The following is a 15,908-nucleotide window of genomic DNA, read 5'->3' on the forward strand; positions in this document are numbered from 1 at the left end:
AAGGATCAAAATTTTTAAATAAACGTCAACATTAAATTAATACTGATTTAAGCGATAACAGTAATCCTTCTGATGGGATACAACATTATTTTTAAAATGTTACTATCGTAACGGAAGTTAGTAGATTATCAACTTAGCACATAACTACTGACATCTATTATTACCAGTGGACAGATGCCGTCACTTTGTTTTTGTTTTATAACGGAAAAGAATACGAAACATAACGGGCGTGCATCTGGCAAAATTACTATACTAAATCAGACGCAAAGCATAGCTAGCTGGTACTCTTATAATAACTTCCTAACGTACATTAGTAAGTTATTATAAGAGTACCCAAGCCTACTTGTTATAAATGTTGTTTGAAATTATGTTTCATTTTTTGTAAATAATAACAATCCAATATGAAGTATTTTTTATTATTTAACTTATTACAGATACCTTTTCTTTTAATATTTAATTATATTATTTTATATTACAAAATTATCTAATTTATTTTTGCTGGAAGGATGGCCTATTTGGAAATCGCGGTTGCAGCTTTTTGGGCTGCCCATGTTTCAGGTTACCGTCGACTCGAGAAGAAAAAGATAATAGAATAAAGTTCTATTTTTTACCAACATCAAAAACAATAAATTTTTTTGTATATGTGTTTATATGGGAATGTCTTATCCAAAATCTGACCAATACCGAATAAAAAATTCCGCAATTACATGTACAGGATTTTACTTTGTTGCATGCTTTGTTATGTTTGCCTTTGTTCATTCCAAGCGACGGTATTGTTCTTGCTGCTTGTGTGAGATAGATATATGTTTAGTGGTTTCAAAGCTACGTCGTCGCATTTTAATAATGCAATTTGAACGCTGCATTTTTTTAAAAACTCGTGTTCTGTTTCGTAGTAGGGCAAAAGGTAAATAAAACTCCGCTATATTTCCACCTATGGGACGCAAGCTCAATATGTGCTAAGTCGTTGAGCCGAACATAGGTAACAAACAAATGAATACACAAAAAAAACAAATAAACTTTTTTTGTAATTCTTTATTATTGATGACTTGTCTTAATTATTTATAAGAATGACGTCAGCACCATCTTTCACTATACAAAAATTAATAACAATAATTTCTTCTTCTCTTATCTATATTTACAATTTTATAAATTTAATAAGCATATAAAAAATATAGAATTGATAATTTTTTCAAGTGTAGGTAAAAACACTAATAAAAAATTTAAAATTATATTTACAATATTTATTTTAGTACCGCGTTAACTCATCCTAATTGATTGATCAAAGCGGCCACAAGCAGATTTTTTTACTGATTTATCAGAAGTATACATAACAAGTATCGATTACAACAATTACGCACACAAAACTTTACTTATCAGGATGAATTTTCTTCACGTGCTTCATTAAATTAAGTACTCTGAATAAAACATTTATATTCACAAAAACTACAAGAAAACTATTTCTCACCCAAGTGATTTTTCATGTGTTTTACTAAGTAACTGCTAGTAGCGGATTTGAAATGGCATAGCTTACAAGTGAAAGGTTTCTCACCGGTGTGTCTTCTCATGTGATCAGTCAAATGGTGTCTCCGATTACATTTATATTGGCATAACTTACACGCAAACGGTTTCTCGCCAGTGTGAATTTTGATGTGATGCTGTAAACTACTTTTCGTTGTTAATTTCACCTGGCATAAATTACAAACAAATGGTTTCTCACCAGTGTGGGTCCTCAGGTGCTTATTTAAATTCCACTTATGAACACATTTGAATTCACATAATTTACAAGCATAAGGTTTATCACCGGAGTGACTTTTCATGTGGGTCATTAAATTAGGTCTCGTACTAAATTTACTTTGGCATACCGTGCATGCAAACGGCTTCTCTCCGGTGTGCGTTCTTATATGTTCCACTAGATTAGATTTAAAATTAGATTTATACGGACAAAACTGACAAGCATAAGGCTTCTCACCAGTGTGGATCCTCATATGAATGCGTAAACTAGCCTTCAAAGCACTTTTATATTCACATAAATTACATGCAAACGGTTTGATACCAGAGTGGATTCGCATGTGAGCCACTAAATTACTACTGGTCACACATTTGTAGTTGCACAATGTACAAGCAAATGGTTTCTCACCAGTATGGATTTTCATGTGCCTTTGCAAATAACCACTGCGAGCACCTTTATAATCGCACAACTTACAAGCGAAATGCTTCTGTAGATTGTGTTCTCTCTTGTGCTTTATAAAACTCCTCTTAGTACTACATTTATATTGGCATAACTTACAAGTTAAAGTTTTTGTACAAGTTCGAGACCTCAAATGCTTTAATAAACTACTCTTTCTAGTACATTTATATTCGCATAACGCACAAGCAAAAAATTTATCGCTTTTATGCGCTTCCCTGTGAATCGCTAAATTATTTTTATATTTAGTACTGTACTTGCATAACTCGCAACTAAACAACTGTTCACCAGTGTGAGACATTATATGTTTCACTATGGCACTTTTCTTCAGGAAATCATTGTTACAAATGTCACAAGTATAACGGTCTTTATTGGTCGCCGGCAATTCTTCACGTTGCAATTTAATATCAATATTTAAGCCTTGTTTTTCACGTTGTACTGTTTTTGGTAACTCCCGTTCATAACTTTTCGCATCCTTAATTACCGATTCTTTTGCAGGAACTTCATTATAACTCGTTGTTTCGCAACAATTTAAACTCTGAATCGAGGTAGTCTCTATGTCAGACTCAAGTTCTTTAAAAATATCTTGAAGTTTTACAAAACAATTTTTTAATGATATATTAGACATATTATCACCCTGTAAATATCGTTTTGTGGGTATGTGTTTTTTGCCATTTCTTTTATTACTGGTAAGGGATCTTGTTTGATCAATTTCGTCAAATACCTGCTGGCTTCTGGAGTTCAGGCCGGGTCCCAAAGGGTAGTCTGAAATGAAATATTCTCCTTGTTACTATTTCATGGCCGGTAATAATTTTGTTAGTTGGGTGGATCGCTAATTTTTCATTATGATATGCTTGAAGTCAAATATTTCTATATTCAAATAGGCACATAGAGGGCACTTTTGACGCGTACATTACGTGTAAAATGAGTTGATGGCGATAACTTAGTTTGTCAAGTCAAAATTAAAGCTACCAAGGTTCCAAACGCGCCCTGGTCTATGAAGAAGCCCACGATACACTTAGCCAGTAGTTCTTATTTATTTTTTTTATTTGAAAATCCCGCTATCAAATTATTTCCCAAGTATTTCCCGAAGCAAACTTAATAACTGCTTGTAATGGTAGTTTATATTTGAAGTGAAATACGTTTACGATACAGAAAAGATATGTTTTACATAATTAAAGTACTCATTATTACGTACAAAAAAGTCCGCAAAGGAATAAATCTAACTATTATAGATAAGTTGCAATAGCAGCTTCATGTTCTAAAATTATTAGCGCGTCGGTATAAACAAAAGTTGGTTAAATTAGAATCGCAATAGTTTTATCATCTAATACCTTTTAATTTATTCTATTAGGGCATTTAATGTAGAAGTTATCGCGAGTTTAAGACATTAAAAAGTTATTTTTAAAAACTACACTCGATTTCTCACAAGAATACGCCACTTAAAAGTATGCATTAAAACAAAAAACAAACGCGGACGAAGTCGCAGGCAACAGTTATTTGATGATAAAATAACTGAATTGATTAAATTTTAATTTTACTTATTGATTGAACATAAACTTTATTTATCAGGATGAATTCTCTTCAAGTGCTGGATCAAATTACCCCTAACAATAGATTTATATTGGCAAAACTGACAAGCATAAAGTCTCTCGCCAGTATGTAGTTTCATGTGTTTTCCTAAGTAAGTACTGGTAGTGCATTTGAAATTGCATACCTTACAAACATACGGTTTCTCACCGGTGTGAGTGCTTACGTGAACAGCCAACTGAGAACAATCAATGCTTTTATACTGGCAAAATTTACACGAAAACAGTTTCTCACCTGTGTGAACTCTTAATATGTGTGACGTCAAAGTACTTTGAGAAGTAAATTTCGCCTGGCACAAATTACAAGCAAATTTTTTCTCACCAGTGTGCGTGAGCATGTGCCTATCCAAATTAGCCTTCTGAAAAGATTTATATTGGCATAACTTACAAGCATGACGTTTCTCACCAGAGTGAATTTTCATGTGCGTCAGTACATTAGTTTTCGTACTAAACTCACGTTGGCATACCGTGCATGCATACGGCTTCTCTCCGGTGTGCGTTCTTATGTGTTCCACTAGATTAGATTTAAAATTAGATTTATACGGGCAAAACTGACAAGCATAAGGCTTCCCACCAATGTGGACCTTCATATGCTTCTGTAAACTACTCTTTACAGCACCTTTATATTCACATAAATGACATGCAAAACGTTTCTCCGTAGAGTGGGTACACATGTGAGCCACTAAGTTACTTCTAGTAACGCATTTGTACTGGCACAGTTTGCAAGCGAACGGCTTCTCTCTGGTGTGTGTTCTTATGTGTTCAACTAAATTAGATTTAAAACGAGCCTTATACGGGCAAATATCACAAGAATAAGGTTTCGCACCAATGTGGATTAGCATGTGCCTTTTCAAATTACCACTATTAGCATCTTTATAATCGCATAACTTACAAGCAAAACGTTTCTGGAGTCTGTGTTCTCTCTTGTGCTCTATAAAACTGCTCTTAGTGGTACATTTATATTGGCATAACTTACAAGTTAAAGATTTTATACAAGTTTGAGACCTCAGATGCCTTACTATACTACTCTTTACGGTACATTTAAAATCGCATAACGCACAAGCAAAATATTTCTCGCTTTGATGCGCTTCCATGTGTAACACAAAATTATTTTTATATTTAGTACTGTACTTGCATAACTCGCAACTAAAAAACTTTTCTTCAGTGTGTGTCAACATTATATGTTTCAATAACGAACATTCCCTACGGAAATCATTCTGACAAGTGTCACAAGTGTAACGGTCTTTATTGGTCGCTGGCATTTCTTCACATTGCAATTTAATGTCAATATTTGGATACGCTGTTCCGCTCTGTAAAGCTTTCGGTAGATCACTTTTTTTATAAACTTTCACATTATTAACGATTGATTCTTGAGCTGGGACTTCGCTATGACTCGTTGATTCATCACAAGATAAATCCCGAGTGTAGATTTCTTTTCTCTGTGCGTTGGTCTCATGTGTAATGGCTGTTCGTTTTTCCGTCAGTGATTCATCTAGTTTTGATACAGGTCCGTTTGATTCTTCAAAAACATCATGAAGCAATACCAAACAATTTTTCAGTGCTAAGTTAGAAACATTATTACTCCGTAAATCATTCATTGAAGGTGTAAGTATTGTTTGTAGGGTATTCGCTTGACTGTTGTTATTGGATATTTCTCCGATTTCATTTTCGTGAAACCTGCTGGCTCTGGTCGTAGCAGTAACTCTTTGCTGCATAATCCGACGCAAGACTCGGTTGCAAGGCATATTCTGAAATTCAATATTATTCTGGTTATTATTCTATATCATTGTTAGTCGGGCCTAGCACCATTTTTCGCTTCGGGCCAGCATTTTTTAGATATATATGATTTGCTTCATGTAGAACAGTGGCAGTGACATAAAGTTTTAATCATTGGCATAAAGATGAAATATAGAACATAGGTGTTGAGGGCCACCAGTTTCCTGTACCTATGCACACACTGTTGATGCCCACATAAGTAGCTACAAACAATACATTAGCTTCATGTTAGGAGATTTCAAAATAGAAAGAATAATATCAAAATTCACAGTGTTGAAGCAGTTACTGAAGTTTAATAGAGCAAGCAGATATGTAAAACAGATAGTAAAGTTAACGATGCAACTATCTTTTTATTACTCATGCGGGATAAGTAGTACTCGCTGTTGCGGTTGAAAAAGAGCTTCGTAAATTAAACTGTTATTTGAGTGCGACAAGTTTACTTGGCGCACGCAAATTATACTTAGCACACGTAAACTATCCTTGTCGCACGCAAAATGACTGTAAAAACTGCTAAAATTAAAATAAATAACAAAAAAAAACACAATCTAACTGTCAATATAAAAGAAGTGAGGTTGACATTGCAAAGTTTATAGTTTTCTTAATATTAATTAATTTGTATTTATTGTTTGAAGTATATTTGTTTCTTTTTTTTAAACTTTTCATCCGTTTGTTGGGACTTGGGATTTTGTGCCCACATATATTCGCATTTGTAATAAAAAATTGTATCTGCAACCCGTGCGATGTTGTCGATTGCCCACGAGAGCGAAGTTGAGCGTTCATGCGCTCGAGTACATAACGTACATAACGTTATCGCACTTGTTGCACAATATACTATTATAATACTTGTACTTTAAACATTTCAACTGGCATAACAACAACAGACTGTGATGGGCGTGCGCGAAAATTAACCAGTTATTTTCTCTTGGAGCTTCAATGCTGTAAAATAGTATTTGTAAGACAACATATTAGTCATTATAAACAAAAAGTGGATATAAACAGTCGACTTACAAGAAATGGTCATAAATTAGTGACATCTGCATATCGTCTGCGAAAGGTGCAGAAGTCATTTGTGGGATTGAGTATACGCTTTTATAATATGATTCCTAAGGTAATTTTGGACCTACCAATGCATAAGTTTAAAGAATGTGTTAAAACACATTCATTACAGCGAGGTTATTATACAATTGATGAATTTCTTAATGACAAGATTGCTTGGAAGCATCCGGCTCCGCTTTCATCTCTCACAAGATAGAAAAATGAATTTTAAAATGTAAAATGTAAATTGTTGAAATTGGAAAAGAGCAACTGCTGAGTTTCTTGCCGGCTTCTTCTCGGTAGAATCTGCCTTCCGAAGCGTCCGAATGTCCGTAGCTTAAGAGTTCAAATATCTCTTATATTTGAACTCTTAAGCTACGGACATTAAGCGACATTAGCGATTGGCACCTTTTAAAATTCAAAAAAAAAAATCAAAATTCATTCATTCAGTCTTAATACACTCGGCGTCACAAAAATCGCACCTGTCTGAAAATGAGGGTTTAACCGATAATATCACCAAGCCAAACAATATTGATATCAATGCAAAGGACGTTTAACGACCTTTTATAAAATAATATAAACCTTCATTTACATTTCATAAACAATATAAACCTTCTGAATATGGTGCTTTAAAAAAATGTAGCGAAAATACTCATTATGGGACCACGATCTGTGCGACCTTCCTGGGCTATAAAATAGCCAGTACAAGTAAAAATAACACACGTGAACACTAGACCGCAAGAATACTACCCCTCAAGATGGACGCTACTGCTGAAGAAGTCGCTCAAGTGGTTGCAACCACTACTGCGATCAGGGATGCGACAATGTGATGAGGCTCGGCAACTTAATTTGAGTCGTTTTGCCGTGCTGCGTGTATTCCAAAGGTTTCAAGAGACTGGAGGCATGGATCAGGACGACGACGCTGCACATCCGAAAGAGATGACCGCTTTATTGTGACGTCTTCTTGGCGCAATCGATTCCTTAATGCCGTTGAGCTGCAACAGCAGCTCCGGGAAGTTCGCAGAACTACAGTGAGACGTCTACGATTAGAAGAAGGTTACGAGAGAAGAAAATCGTGGCCCGCGTTCCAGTGGCTGCTAGGGGCCGAAATTGACCGCACAGCATCGCAGGGAAAGGCTGTAATTTGCCCATGAGCATGTCAACTGGACCCTAGACCAATGGTGGGATGTTTATTTTGTAATGATGGGCGAAAGAGAGTGTACAGAAGACGAGGAGAACGATTCGCTCAGGCTTGCGTAGAAGTAACAGTAGAATATGGAGGTGGACCGTGGATCGTGTATGTTCTGTGGTGGCATGTCTATTGACGGAAAAACTGAACTTATGTGTGTTTCCCCCGGAGTTTAGGAGCTCGTGGACAAGGATCGCTGACTGCTCATCGGTACATAACGGAGGTTTTGGACGAGCATGTGGTCACATATGAGGGTTTAATTGGCGATGGGTTCACCTTAATACATGACAACGCTTGCTGCCACACCGCATTGATTGTACGCGATTACCTACAAGAGGTTGGGATTCCAGTTATGCAGTGGCCACCCAGAAGTCCAGATCTCAATCCGATAGAGCACCTCTGGGACGAGTTAAAACGTCGAGTACGGTCACGCGATTCAGCCCCAACGACCCCCCAAGACCTTCAAGATGCTGTCATCGCCGAATAGGCTCGAATTCCTCAAGAATTCATCGTGCGGCTCATTCGATCCATGAAAGACCACATGGAAGCTGTAATTAGGGCAAGAGGGGTTACACTAAGTTTTAAGTTTAATTTAATAAAGGTTTTTTATTTTTCTGTATAATTTATTGTGTTTATGTTTGTCATTTTTTTCACAATAAACATCTTTTTTTTAACACTGATAAAGGTTTTTTATAGTCAATATTTATAAACTTTTTGAACAAATATAATTACAATACCATAACCTTAATTAACAGGGCTTCAAACTGGTTTAAATTTATTTTTTCAAAAGGTGCGATTTTTATGACGCTGAGTGTAGGTATATGGTCTAACCATATTATTAAAGTGATAGATGTTCCTATTTTTTCTATAGACAACTTTGCTTTTTAGTGTCCCGTAGTAGACAAGGAAAGATAGTTTCGCCACGTCCGTCTATCCGTACGCGGCTTAGCGTATTCGCCCCAAAGTACAATCCCACGATACGTATTATTTTCATCTAACTCTAATGAAATAACTCAACGCACGCCAAGATAGCTCTCACATGGCAGATTTTATTCAAACTTCTATTTATTCAAAGTTCTCTTGAAACTATTATTATAAAACTTTTAGCAAATTTTATTTTTAAAGAGATTGTACAGTTATATCTTTTGAAATTATAGACTTTGTGTACCTATATTACTGTACAGTTTTGACAAAATCCAGTGGAATGTGCGTATAAGGATAAAAAACATAATATATGGATGGCCATACAAACTTTCACATTTATAATATTAGAATTAATAATTTATTTAAAAAAAAGCTTCATATTAAAACAAACAAAACCATTTGTAATTTTGGCGAAATCAATTTTGATAATGTTGAGACCCTAATGGCCTAAACTAGCAAGAATCTATAAGGTCCAATGGCTCTGAGTGTGTCATGACCGGATCCTATAGAAACCGTTAGTTTTCTCGGGAAATACGTATTGATATCCATCGCCAGGATGCAAGCTAACTCTATGTAAAATATCGCTAAGCTCGGTTTGACTGTGAAGCTTTGAATATTTAACGAAGGCTACACTTGGTCCATTTCTCCAGGATTTTACTTAGAATGTCCAATTTCCATATATTATACCTGATAGCCCAGCGGGTAGGACTTCGACTTCTCTTTCGGGAAGTCGAGTTCGAGTCTCAGTACGCACCTATAACTTTCCTAATTTATGTACGTTTAAAGCAATTTTAAAATTACTTGCTTCGTCGGTGAAGGAAAACAGCGTGATGAAACCTGCATGCCTGAGAGTTCTCCATAATGTTCTCAAAGGTGTGTGAAGTGCACTAATCAGCACATGGCAGCACGTGGTGGACTACGGCGTTAACGCCTTCTCATTGTGGAAGAAGACGATGTGATGTTGATGATACCTTGATGGACTTGTCCATTTTCTTTTAAAACCAAACCTAGACAAAGAATGACAAATTTATCAAGATTTTAGCACCTATAGGTATAGTTGAGCCGAAGACAACGCTCATAAAAGCAGACATTAATCGGTGTAGTGAGCGTTCCAGTGGATTCATCTAAACCATAATTAAATAAATAAATAAAAGTAGACCTCTCCCCAGACATGGTTCGTACGTAATTTTATCGAATCGAATACGGTTCATCCGTTTGGGAAATACGACGCCACAGACGGACACACACACACAGACACATCAAAGTTATAACACCCCGTCGTTTTTACGTCGAGGATTAGAAAGAACAAGCTCACCCACCTGGAACTGTCTTGTCCTCACTGACTAGAGACGTCTCACCAGAGGACGACATCGCGCGAGTCTGTAACCAAGACCACCTGATGCTAAAAATATCAAGGTTAAGAACGTCAAATGACCCGATACGATTTCAGAACGTTGCAAACTAAAACGCGACCCAATTTTCTAAGTGGCCGCTCGGTGTATAGATTTTTTGCCGAACACCATCTCGTATCCTCTTTTGTACCTTTTTTTCACAATTGCTCCCACTTGATGTGTGTACATATGCAATTTTCCTTAATTCTTAGTTTTAATTGTAAGGTCAAAGTCAAAGATTTCTTTATTTAAATAGGCACATAGATGCCAGTTTTGATGCGTACATTACATGTAAAACATGACACAGAAGCGAGATGATGGCGTTAACTAAATTTGTCAACTGAAAACAAAATCTACGGGTTCCAAACGCGCCCTGCACGGCTAGTATGGTCAGGAGACAACTAACTCCCCGGGGAGAGGATAAAAATGTATGTTCTTGACAGCTTTATCAACTCTCAGAACACTGGCGCACAATTGGAAATAATATCCAAATAATGTACGTGTAATAATAAACGTGGGCCAACGGCTCCTATTCAGGTGGACACGTTTATTATATCCCTTGTCAGAGATTTTTGTCTCCTGCCTGTGCTAGTCCTGTTGGTCTAAAAAGAAGGCGATAGTTTTTTTTGTTATCACCATCTCACAATGTCATTTAAAACCATTAAAGAAACCACCTGGTTAGACCCATGCTTTTTTACCGTTGACGTAGTCCTTAATACTATAATAGGAAAACGTTTAAAGAAGTCAAAAAGAGTGATAGATGTCTCACCTTACAAGATCCAATGTCTTCCAAAAGTGATATTCTAGTCAGTTTCACCCAGCATCTCAGTACAGAGTGGTGCTGATGAAGTTGCCTGATGAATTGAGCCTTATCCAGCAAAGCTATTTGGCGGATAATGTCTACGCTATCCCCATCTGCACTTTCCCGGGCCTGCGGCATGTCTAGACCTAAGCAGCTGCCTAACTGAAGGTCTGTCTGCGCATATGTACTCGTACCATCAAGCATGTGCAGGTCACATGGGTCTGAACCTAGCGTGCAACAGGCTTGGCTGGAATCCAGCGTTCTCTGCGAACGCAAGTGCGCAGTGTCCAGTGGCGTTATCTGAAGCAATCAGAATTATCTTTACTTCTTCTATCAGTCTTAAAAAATAAGAAATGTTTATGTGCACAGTACAATGTCACAAGTGCCACTGACTGGGCGTGGCAGATCTATACTTCTATACTCAATATTATAAAGAGGAATGATTTTATTGTTTGTTTGTACCGAATAGGCTCCGAAAGAAATGGACTGAGTTATTTTAGAGCTACATTTAATTGAAAAGTTCTGTTTAAAAACTATTACTAGAACTACGTATTTTTGTATCTTCTCACCCAACTTAACGATTACTTTTGTTGTTATTGATAAAATCTGAAACCGACGTACACTAAATTCTCAATCAAACCTCCAAAGCTCTCCAAAATCACAGAATCACGAACATACGGAACCACTCAACTTAAGTAGTGTTTACAGAACAGCTAGGCGGATAGTCACTACTCACTTGATACCATTTAGCAACTGTCACCAATTATTTTACCTCTAATGCTCTAAACGTTTACCATAAAATGGAAAAAAGTTTGTGAGCTAGCAACATTCCGCGGGTGCGATGTGGGACGTGCGTTAATGGACACAATGCACTGCATTCAATAATGGCTGAATGACGGTTCTGCATGTTTTTAATTCTGGGTCATTGCAAACCTAGCGCAATCTATTATTTTTGCTGTTGCTGGCACACAACTGGCAAATAAACCTATGGGATACTTTGAAGACAAACACAAACGCGGACGAAATCGCGGGCAACAGCTAGTCATCTATATACACCAAGAATAGAAAGGGGCCTAAAATTCACTGTAACCTGTGATAGACAAGAGTAATAAAAATGTTATTCAAAATTGATGCAAGCATTTAACAGGACTATGCATACTGCATTAAAGGTGTGGGGTTTGAACGATTTTGCTAGAGGCACAAGCTATGGTAAAGGGGTTTCTATATTTTACCTACTGTCCGCAATTTTTATATTGTAGTGTGAATTTTTAAGTGTAGCGGCTATTTTTAATAGCGGCTACACTTCATATTTGTTAACCTACAATTGAATAGCCAACTATTGATTAATACAGGTATTAGGTGTTTTCTGTAGCTGCTATTTTGGGAAAAACAAAATTGCGGACCGTAGTAGGTAAGCATTAATATAACAAATTGTTGTCAGTTTTTCATTTACCATTTGATATTTCTCAATTAAGTCCATCAGCAGGGTACGAGCTCTTAAGCTCTTTTCTCTGAATTTACTAATGTGTGTCAATCTCTGAGCACATTCCATACAAAGTATATGCCTCAGGTTTCCTTCATTACACAACTGGAAAAAAAATGTACCTATTAAATATTTAGAGTAGCTTGAAGTTTGCATTGGGCACTGTACTGAATTAGGTTGCTGGTTTACACTTTAAATAAAAGCTAAATTCAAATTCTAAATTTGATTTGAATTTAGTCAGTACACTGTTTAAAACACTAAATGCTGCATCCTCTAATGCAAAACCAGCAAGAATCTCAATCAAGGTGCTATGGTAGGGAACTATTTAATTGTTTTCAATATTATGAAGTATTTGATTTGGAACTGTCAATTTAGTTTAGTTTACAGATTTGCATTCAATAGATTTCTACTTAATATATATCACAAATACGTCTTAACTATGGCCAATTTGTGTGTGTGAAATACCTTAAAAGTCCATTGTTTCTTACCGTACGCAAAGAATTTTTGAAGAATTAGTCACATGAAAAACGTTGCTGAAATGAAATGTGTGTTACTCTTAGCTTCCGTATCATGCTTGCTTACAGCTCACACACTCAAAACCGCCTCGAGTGAAAAATTTAATTTACCACACTTGTTTCATAATGTACTATTATAATATATTTTAGACTAAAAGGTATGCAAAAGATAAGAAAAATGAGCATCCCTACCCGTATAACTGATGAAGAACTTACAGAATAACCAGTTAAGTGTACATATGCTTCTCCCAAGTTGTATTTACTCATTGAAATCATTGGGCTATCAGTGTCCAGGCATATCAGGCAAACCTGCAACAAAATAATCATGAGTTTATTTCATACACACATACACTGTAGTACTTTCATTCAAATGAAAACCCACCGTTCTGTATATTCAATTGAACTTATTGTCTGTCTCAAATGGATTGAGACAAAAGTACATTGATCCTGGAAAAAGAGCCTAATTTACAAAATAATAATTTCAAGTAAATATTAAATCTGAAATAGTTACGACTTACTTGTCTAAGTAGCACCATAAGAGCACTTTCTTTATTCATCTAGCTCAAAGTTTGGTATATATAGAATTTTGACTGTAGATTATAGAACTTAATATGCATACATACCTATTTCTACGGAAAAAATGAAGTTAACTATGCATTTTGATATTTGTAGCCTTGAAGTATTTATTTGCAACAGTCCAATCAAATTAAGCACTTAAAAATTCATACCTTGAGAATAAATCATAGCTCTAAAATTCATAATTCCAGTGTAAATTGAATTATTTCATTAAATTTTGGGTCTTTATATGAAATTTAATTGTATGCAATTATACAGTTTTACTTACCATTTACCAGCAACTGAGGGATCAATTTACTTTTGTCTCAAACTATTATTATATATATATATATATTGGCATGGACTATAATTAAACCATTAGGCTATTATTTTTTATAAAATAATTATGATGAATGAGAAAGAAAAGAAACACAAAGACTGCCAATTTGATTTGATTTGTATACAAAATTGATTGTCTATCTATAATGTTGACAGTTGATTTTACTAATCTCTTCATTACACAATACTTTTTTAGCCAACAGCACTTCTCTCTTGAGACAGGGATAAGCATACCAACTATTAAGTGCAACAGATGTATCAGAGCAGAGGGTAGGAACAACCTGAAGAGTGGAGCACAAAGACACTGACCTGTACTGCAGTAGGCACAGCACCGGCGCGGAGACACCTTTCACCGCGCGCGTCTCGCATGTCCTCGTGCAGGAAGTGCTGGGAGCAGACTGCCGCACTAGCCGGCACTTGACCTTGCATTCCCAGGCTGCGTAACCACTGGGCTCGCAGGGGACCAGAGTCCTCGTCCGGGAAACTAATTATTACAACTACCAGTCAATGAAGTATAGAGTTTGCTCGAGTACGATTGCTTGTGTTACTACAACCTCATATCAACCTCCTTCCACAATGAGAAGTGTTTAAGGCCACCATGCTGACCTAGAACGGATTGGTGGAGTCCACACTCATGTAGTTTATTTCTGACTTGTTAACTTCAGCACATTAAGTGCAGGGTGCCAGTGAACACTGGGTCAGTCTACCAGTGTGCACTGCGTCGTCATCATCACCAGCAACCCATTACTGGCCCACTACAAGACACGGATCTCATTATGGAGAACTCTCAGGCGTGCAGATTTCCTTACGATGTTTTTTGTTTTTTATCTGTTTATGATGCGCATGGGTGTGCGCATCATAAAGTTAGAAAGACAAGCAATTAAAATGTATAGCACTCACGCATGGAAACTGATTCCATCTGTTTTAGAGACATTTTCGGTACTATTTCTACAAAAAGGAACACAACAATGCATTTTCAATGTTGATGTATTTTTGATATTTTGACGACTACTAGGGATGTGAAAATATAATCGATTAAATATTGATATTTTTTTTAAAGGAAAAATAAATTTTAATACTTAATTAATCGATTAAAAATGATTTTTTTATAATCATTTTATCAATTATTACGTATTTTTTAATCTTTTACCCCCCCAACATTTAGTTAGGTTTTTTTTGGCCCAGAACCCGGAACGATCTCAATAATATTAGATTAACGCCATCGATGCATGTATGATGGCATTCCTTCTGTGCTTTTGAAATAGTTTAGTAGATTCATTTGATCATACATTCACTATATGGAGTCAACGCACTGTACTATTTTACCAACATTTGGTTGGTAAAATAGTAATGTAGGTGTTATTCCTGAAATCTTTGCCTACGATTTCTAGTTTTTGAAAAATAAAATTTATTTTTATTTATTTCAAATTTAATTTTGTTGATTTATGTGAAAAACATTTTAATTTAAACTTTTTATAATGTGATTATTCTTAAAACTTTTATTTGTGTTGATTATATAAGAACTTACTATTTCTGTTGTTTATTTTTAATTCATAAACCTATTGATATACTAATTATGGCGCTTATTTGGAAATTTATGGCAAATTAGGAACAAAACTATTAATATAACATTATTTTCTCGGTAAAACAAATTAATTAAAAATCGTTTTTTTATGTACAATCACATCCCTAATGACTACCCCAAACTCCAAGAGTATATAATCTAATCACTACTACGTTCACGTTATACACAGACTAACCAGTACTTAGTACAACTTACAAAATTTCCGCGCATGTTTACGCATATCAAACTATTATAATATACAGCCAAAGTACAATGGGCCTAATGACGCGTGAATTATTCGTTCGCATTTGCCGAAGATCTGTTTGGTCTTTAAAGATATAAAGATAGAAGGAAGATTCTCCTGCTTTTCGCGGAGTATAGAAAATAAAGCGTATTTTTCACAATTTATAAATTTTACTCTTTATATGAGTACTTGTTTGTTGAATAAATTGTTTTAAAGATAAATTACAGGTAAATTATAATGAAAAATATGAGTACCTAGATAAACAAAAGTAAAATATAAACTATTTTACATCATGCGAAGTATTGGGTGCATTGTAT

General features: G+C 35.6%; 2 protein-coding genes across 5 annotated transcripts; both read right to left on the minus strand.

Moving 5' to 3' along the window:
- Nucleotides 1-1,191: 1,191 nt before the first annotated feature.
- Nucleotides 1,192-5,025, minus strand: LOC120625311 (gastrula zinc finger protein XlCGF57.1-like). 2 transcript variants are annotated; one of them, XM_039892342.1, is made up of 3 exons: nucleotides 4,906-5,025; nucleotides 4,010-4,133; nucleotides 1,192-2,950 (listed from the first exon to the last, which is right to left on the minus strand). In XM_039892342.1, exons 1-3 carry the CDS (start codon nucleotides 4,909-4,911, stop codon nucleotides 1,455-1,457), a joined length of 1,626 nt encoding a protein of 541 aa, XP_039748276.1. In that variant the 5' UTR covers nucleotides 4,912-5,025; the 3' UTR covers nucleotides 1,192-1,454. The 2 variants fall into 2 exon arrangements, with proteins under 2 accessions (XP_039748276.1, XP_039748278.1); XM_039892344.1 differs by lacking the exon at nucleotides 4,906-5,025 and adding an exon at nucleotides 4,667-4,723.
- A 320-nt stretch (nucleotides 5,026-5,345) lies between these two features.
- LOC120625312 lies at nucleotides 5,346-14,773 on the minus strand. 3 transcript variants are annotated; one of them, XR_005658793.1, is made up of 8 exons: nucleotides 14,684-14,773; nucleotides 14,093-14,267; nucleotides 13,082-13,198; nucleotides 12,345-12,479; nucleotides 10,859-11,191; nucleotides 10,018-10,078; nucleotides 8,107-8,322; nucleotides 5,472-5,522 (listed from the first exon to the last, which is right to left on the minus strand). XR_005658793.1 is itself a non-coding variant. In XM_039892345.1 (7 exons), the coding sequence occupies exons 1-7, from the start codon at nucleotides 14,755-14,757 to the stop codon at nucleotides 5,437-5,439; spliced, it is 981 nt and encodes a 326-aa protein (XP_039748279.1). In that variant the 5' UTR covers nucleotides 14,758-14,773; the 3' UTR covers nucleotides 5,346-5,436. The 3 variants fall into 3 exon arrangements, 2 of the variants coding, with proteins under 2 accessions (XP_039748279.1, XP_039748280.1); XM_039892345.1 differs by lacking the exon at nucleotides 8,107-8,322 and having other exon boundaries at nucleotides 5,346-5,522; XM_039892346.1 differs by lacking the exons at nucleotides 5,472-5,522; nucleotides 8,107-8,322 and adding an exon at nucleotides 9,545-9,705.
- Between the last annotated feature and the right edge of the window lie 1,135 nt (nucleotides 14,774-15,908).

Source organism: Pararge aegeria, chromosome 7 (assembly GCF_905163445.1).
Source record: "Pararge aegeria chromosome 7, ilParAegt1.1, whole genome shotgun sequence".
NCBI classification, from domain to species: domain Eukaryota; kingdom Metazoa; phylum Arthropoda; class Insecta; order Lepidoptera; family Nymphalidae; genus Pararge; species Pararge aegeria.

Excerpts from the sequence above, each read along its gene's own strand:
- LOC120625311 (XM_039892342.1), bottom strand. Across the intron at positions 2,951-4,009 it reads CATATTAAGAGTTCACACAG|ACTACCCTTTGGGACCCGGC; the intron begins GTGAGAAACTGT and ends ATTTCATTTCAG.
- LOC120625312 (XM_039892345.1), bottom strand. The coding sequence starts at position 14,757 with ATGCATTGTTGTGTTCCTTTTTGTAGAAATAGTACCGAAAATGTCTCT. Across the intron at positions 11,192-12,344 it reads TAATTGAGAAATATCAAATG|ATAACGCCACTGGACACTGC; the intron begins GTAAATGAAAAA and ends TGATTGCTTCAG. Across the intron at positions 5,523-10,017 it reads TGAGGACAAGACAGTTCCAG|AATATGCCTTGCAACCGAGT; the intron begins GTGGGTGAGCTT and ends ATTGAATTTCAG.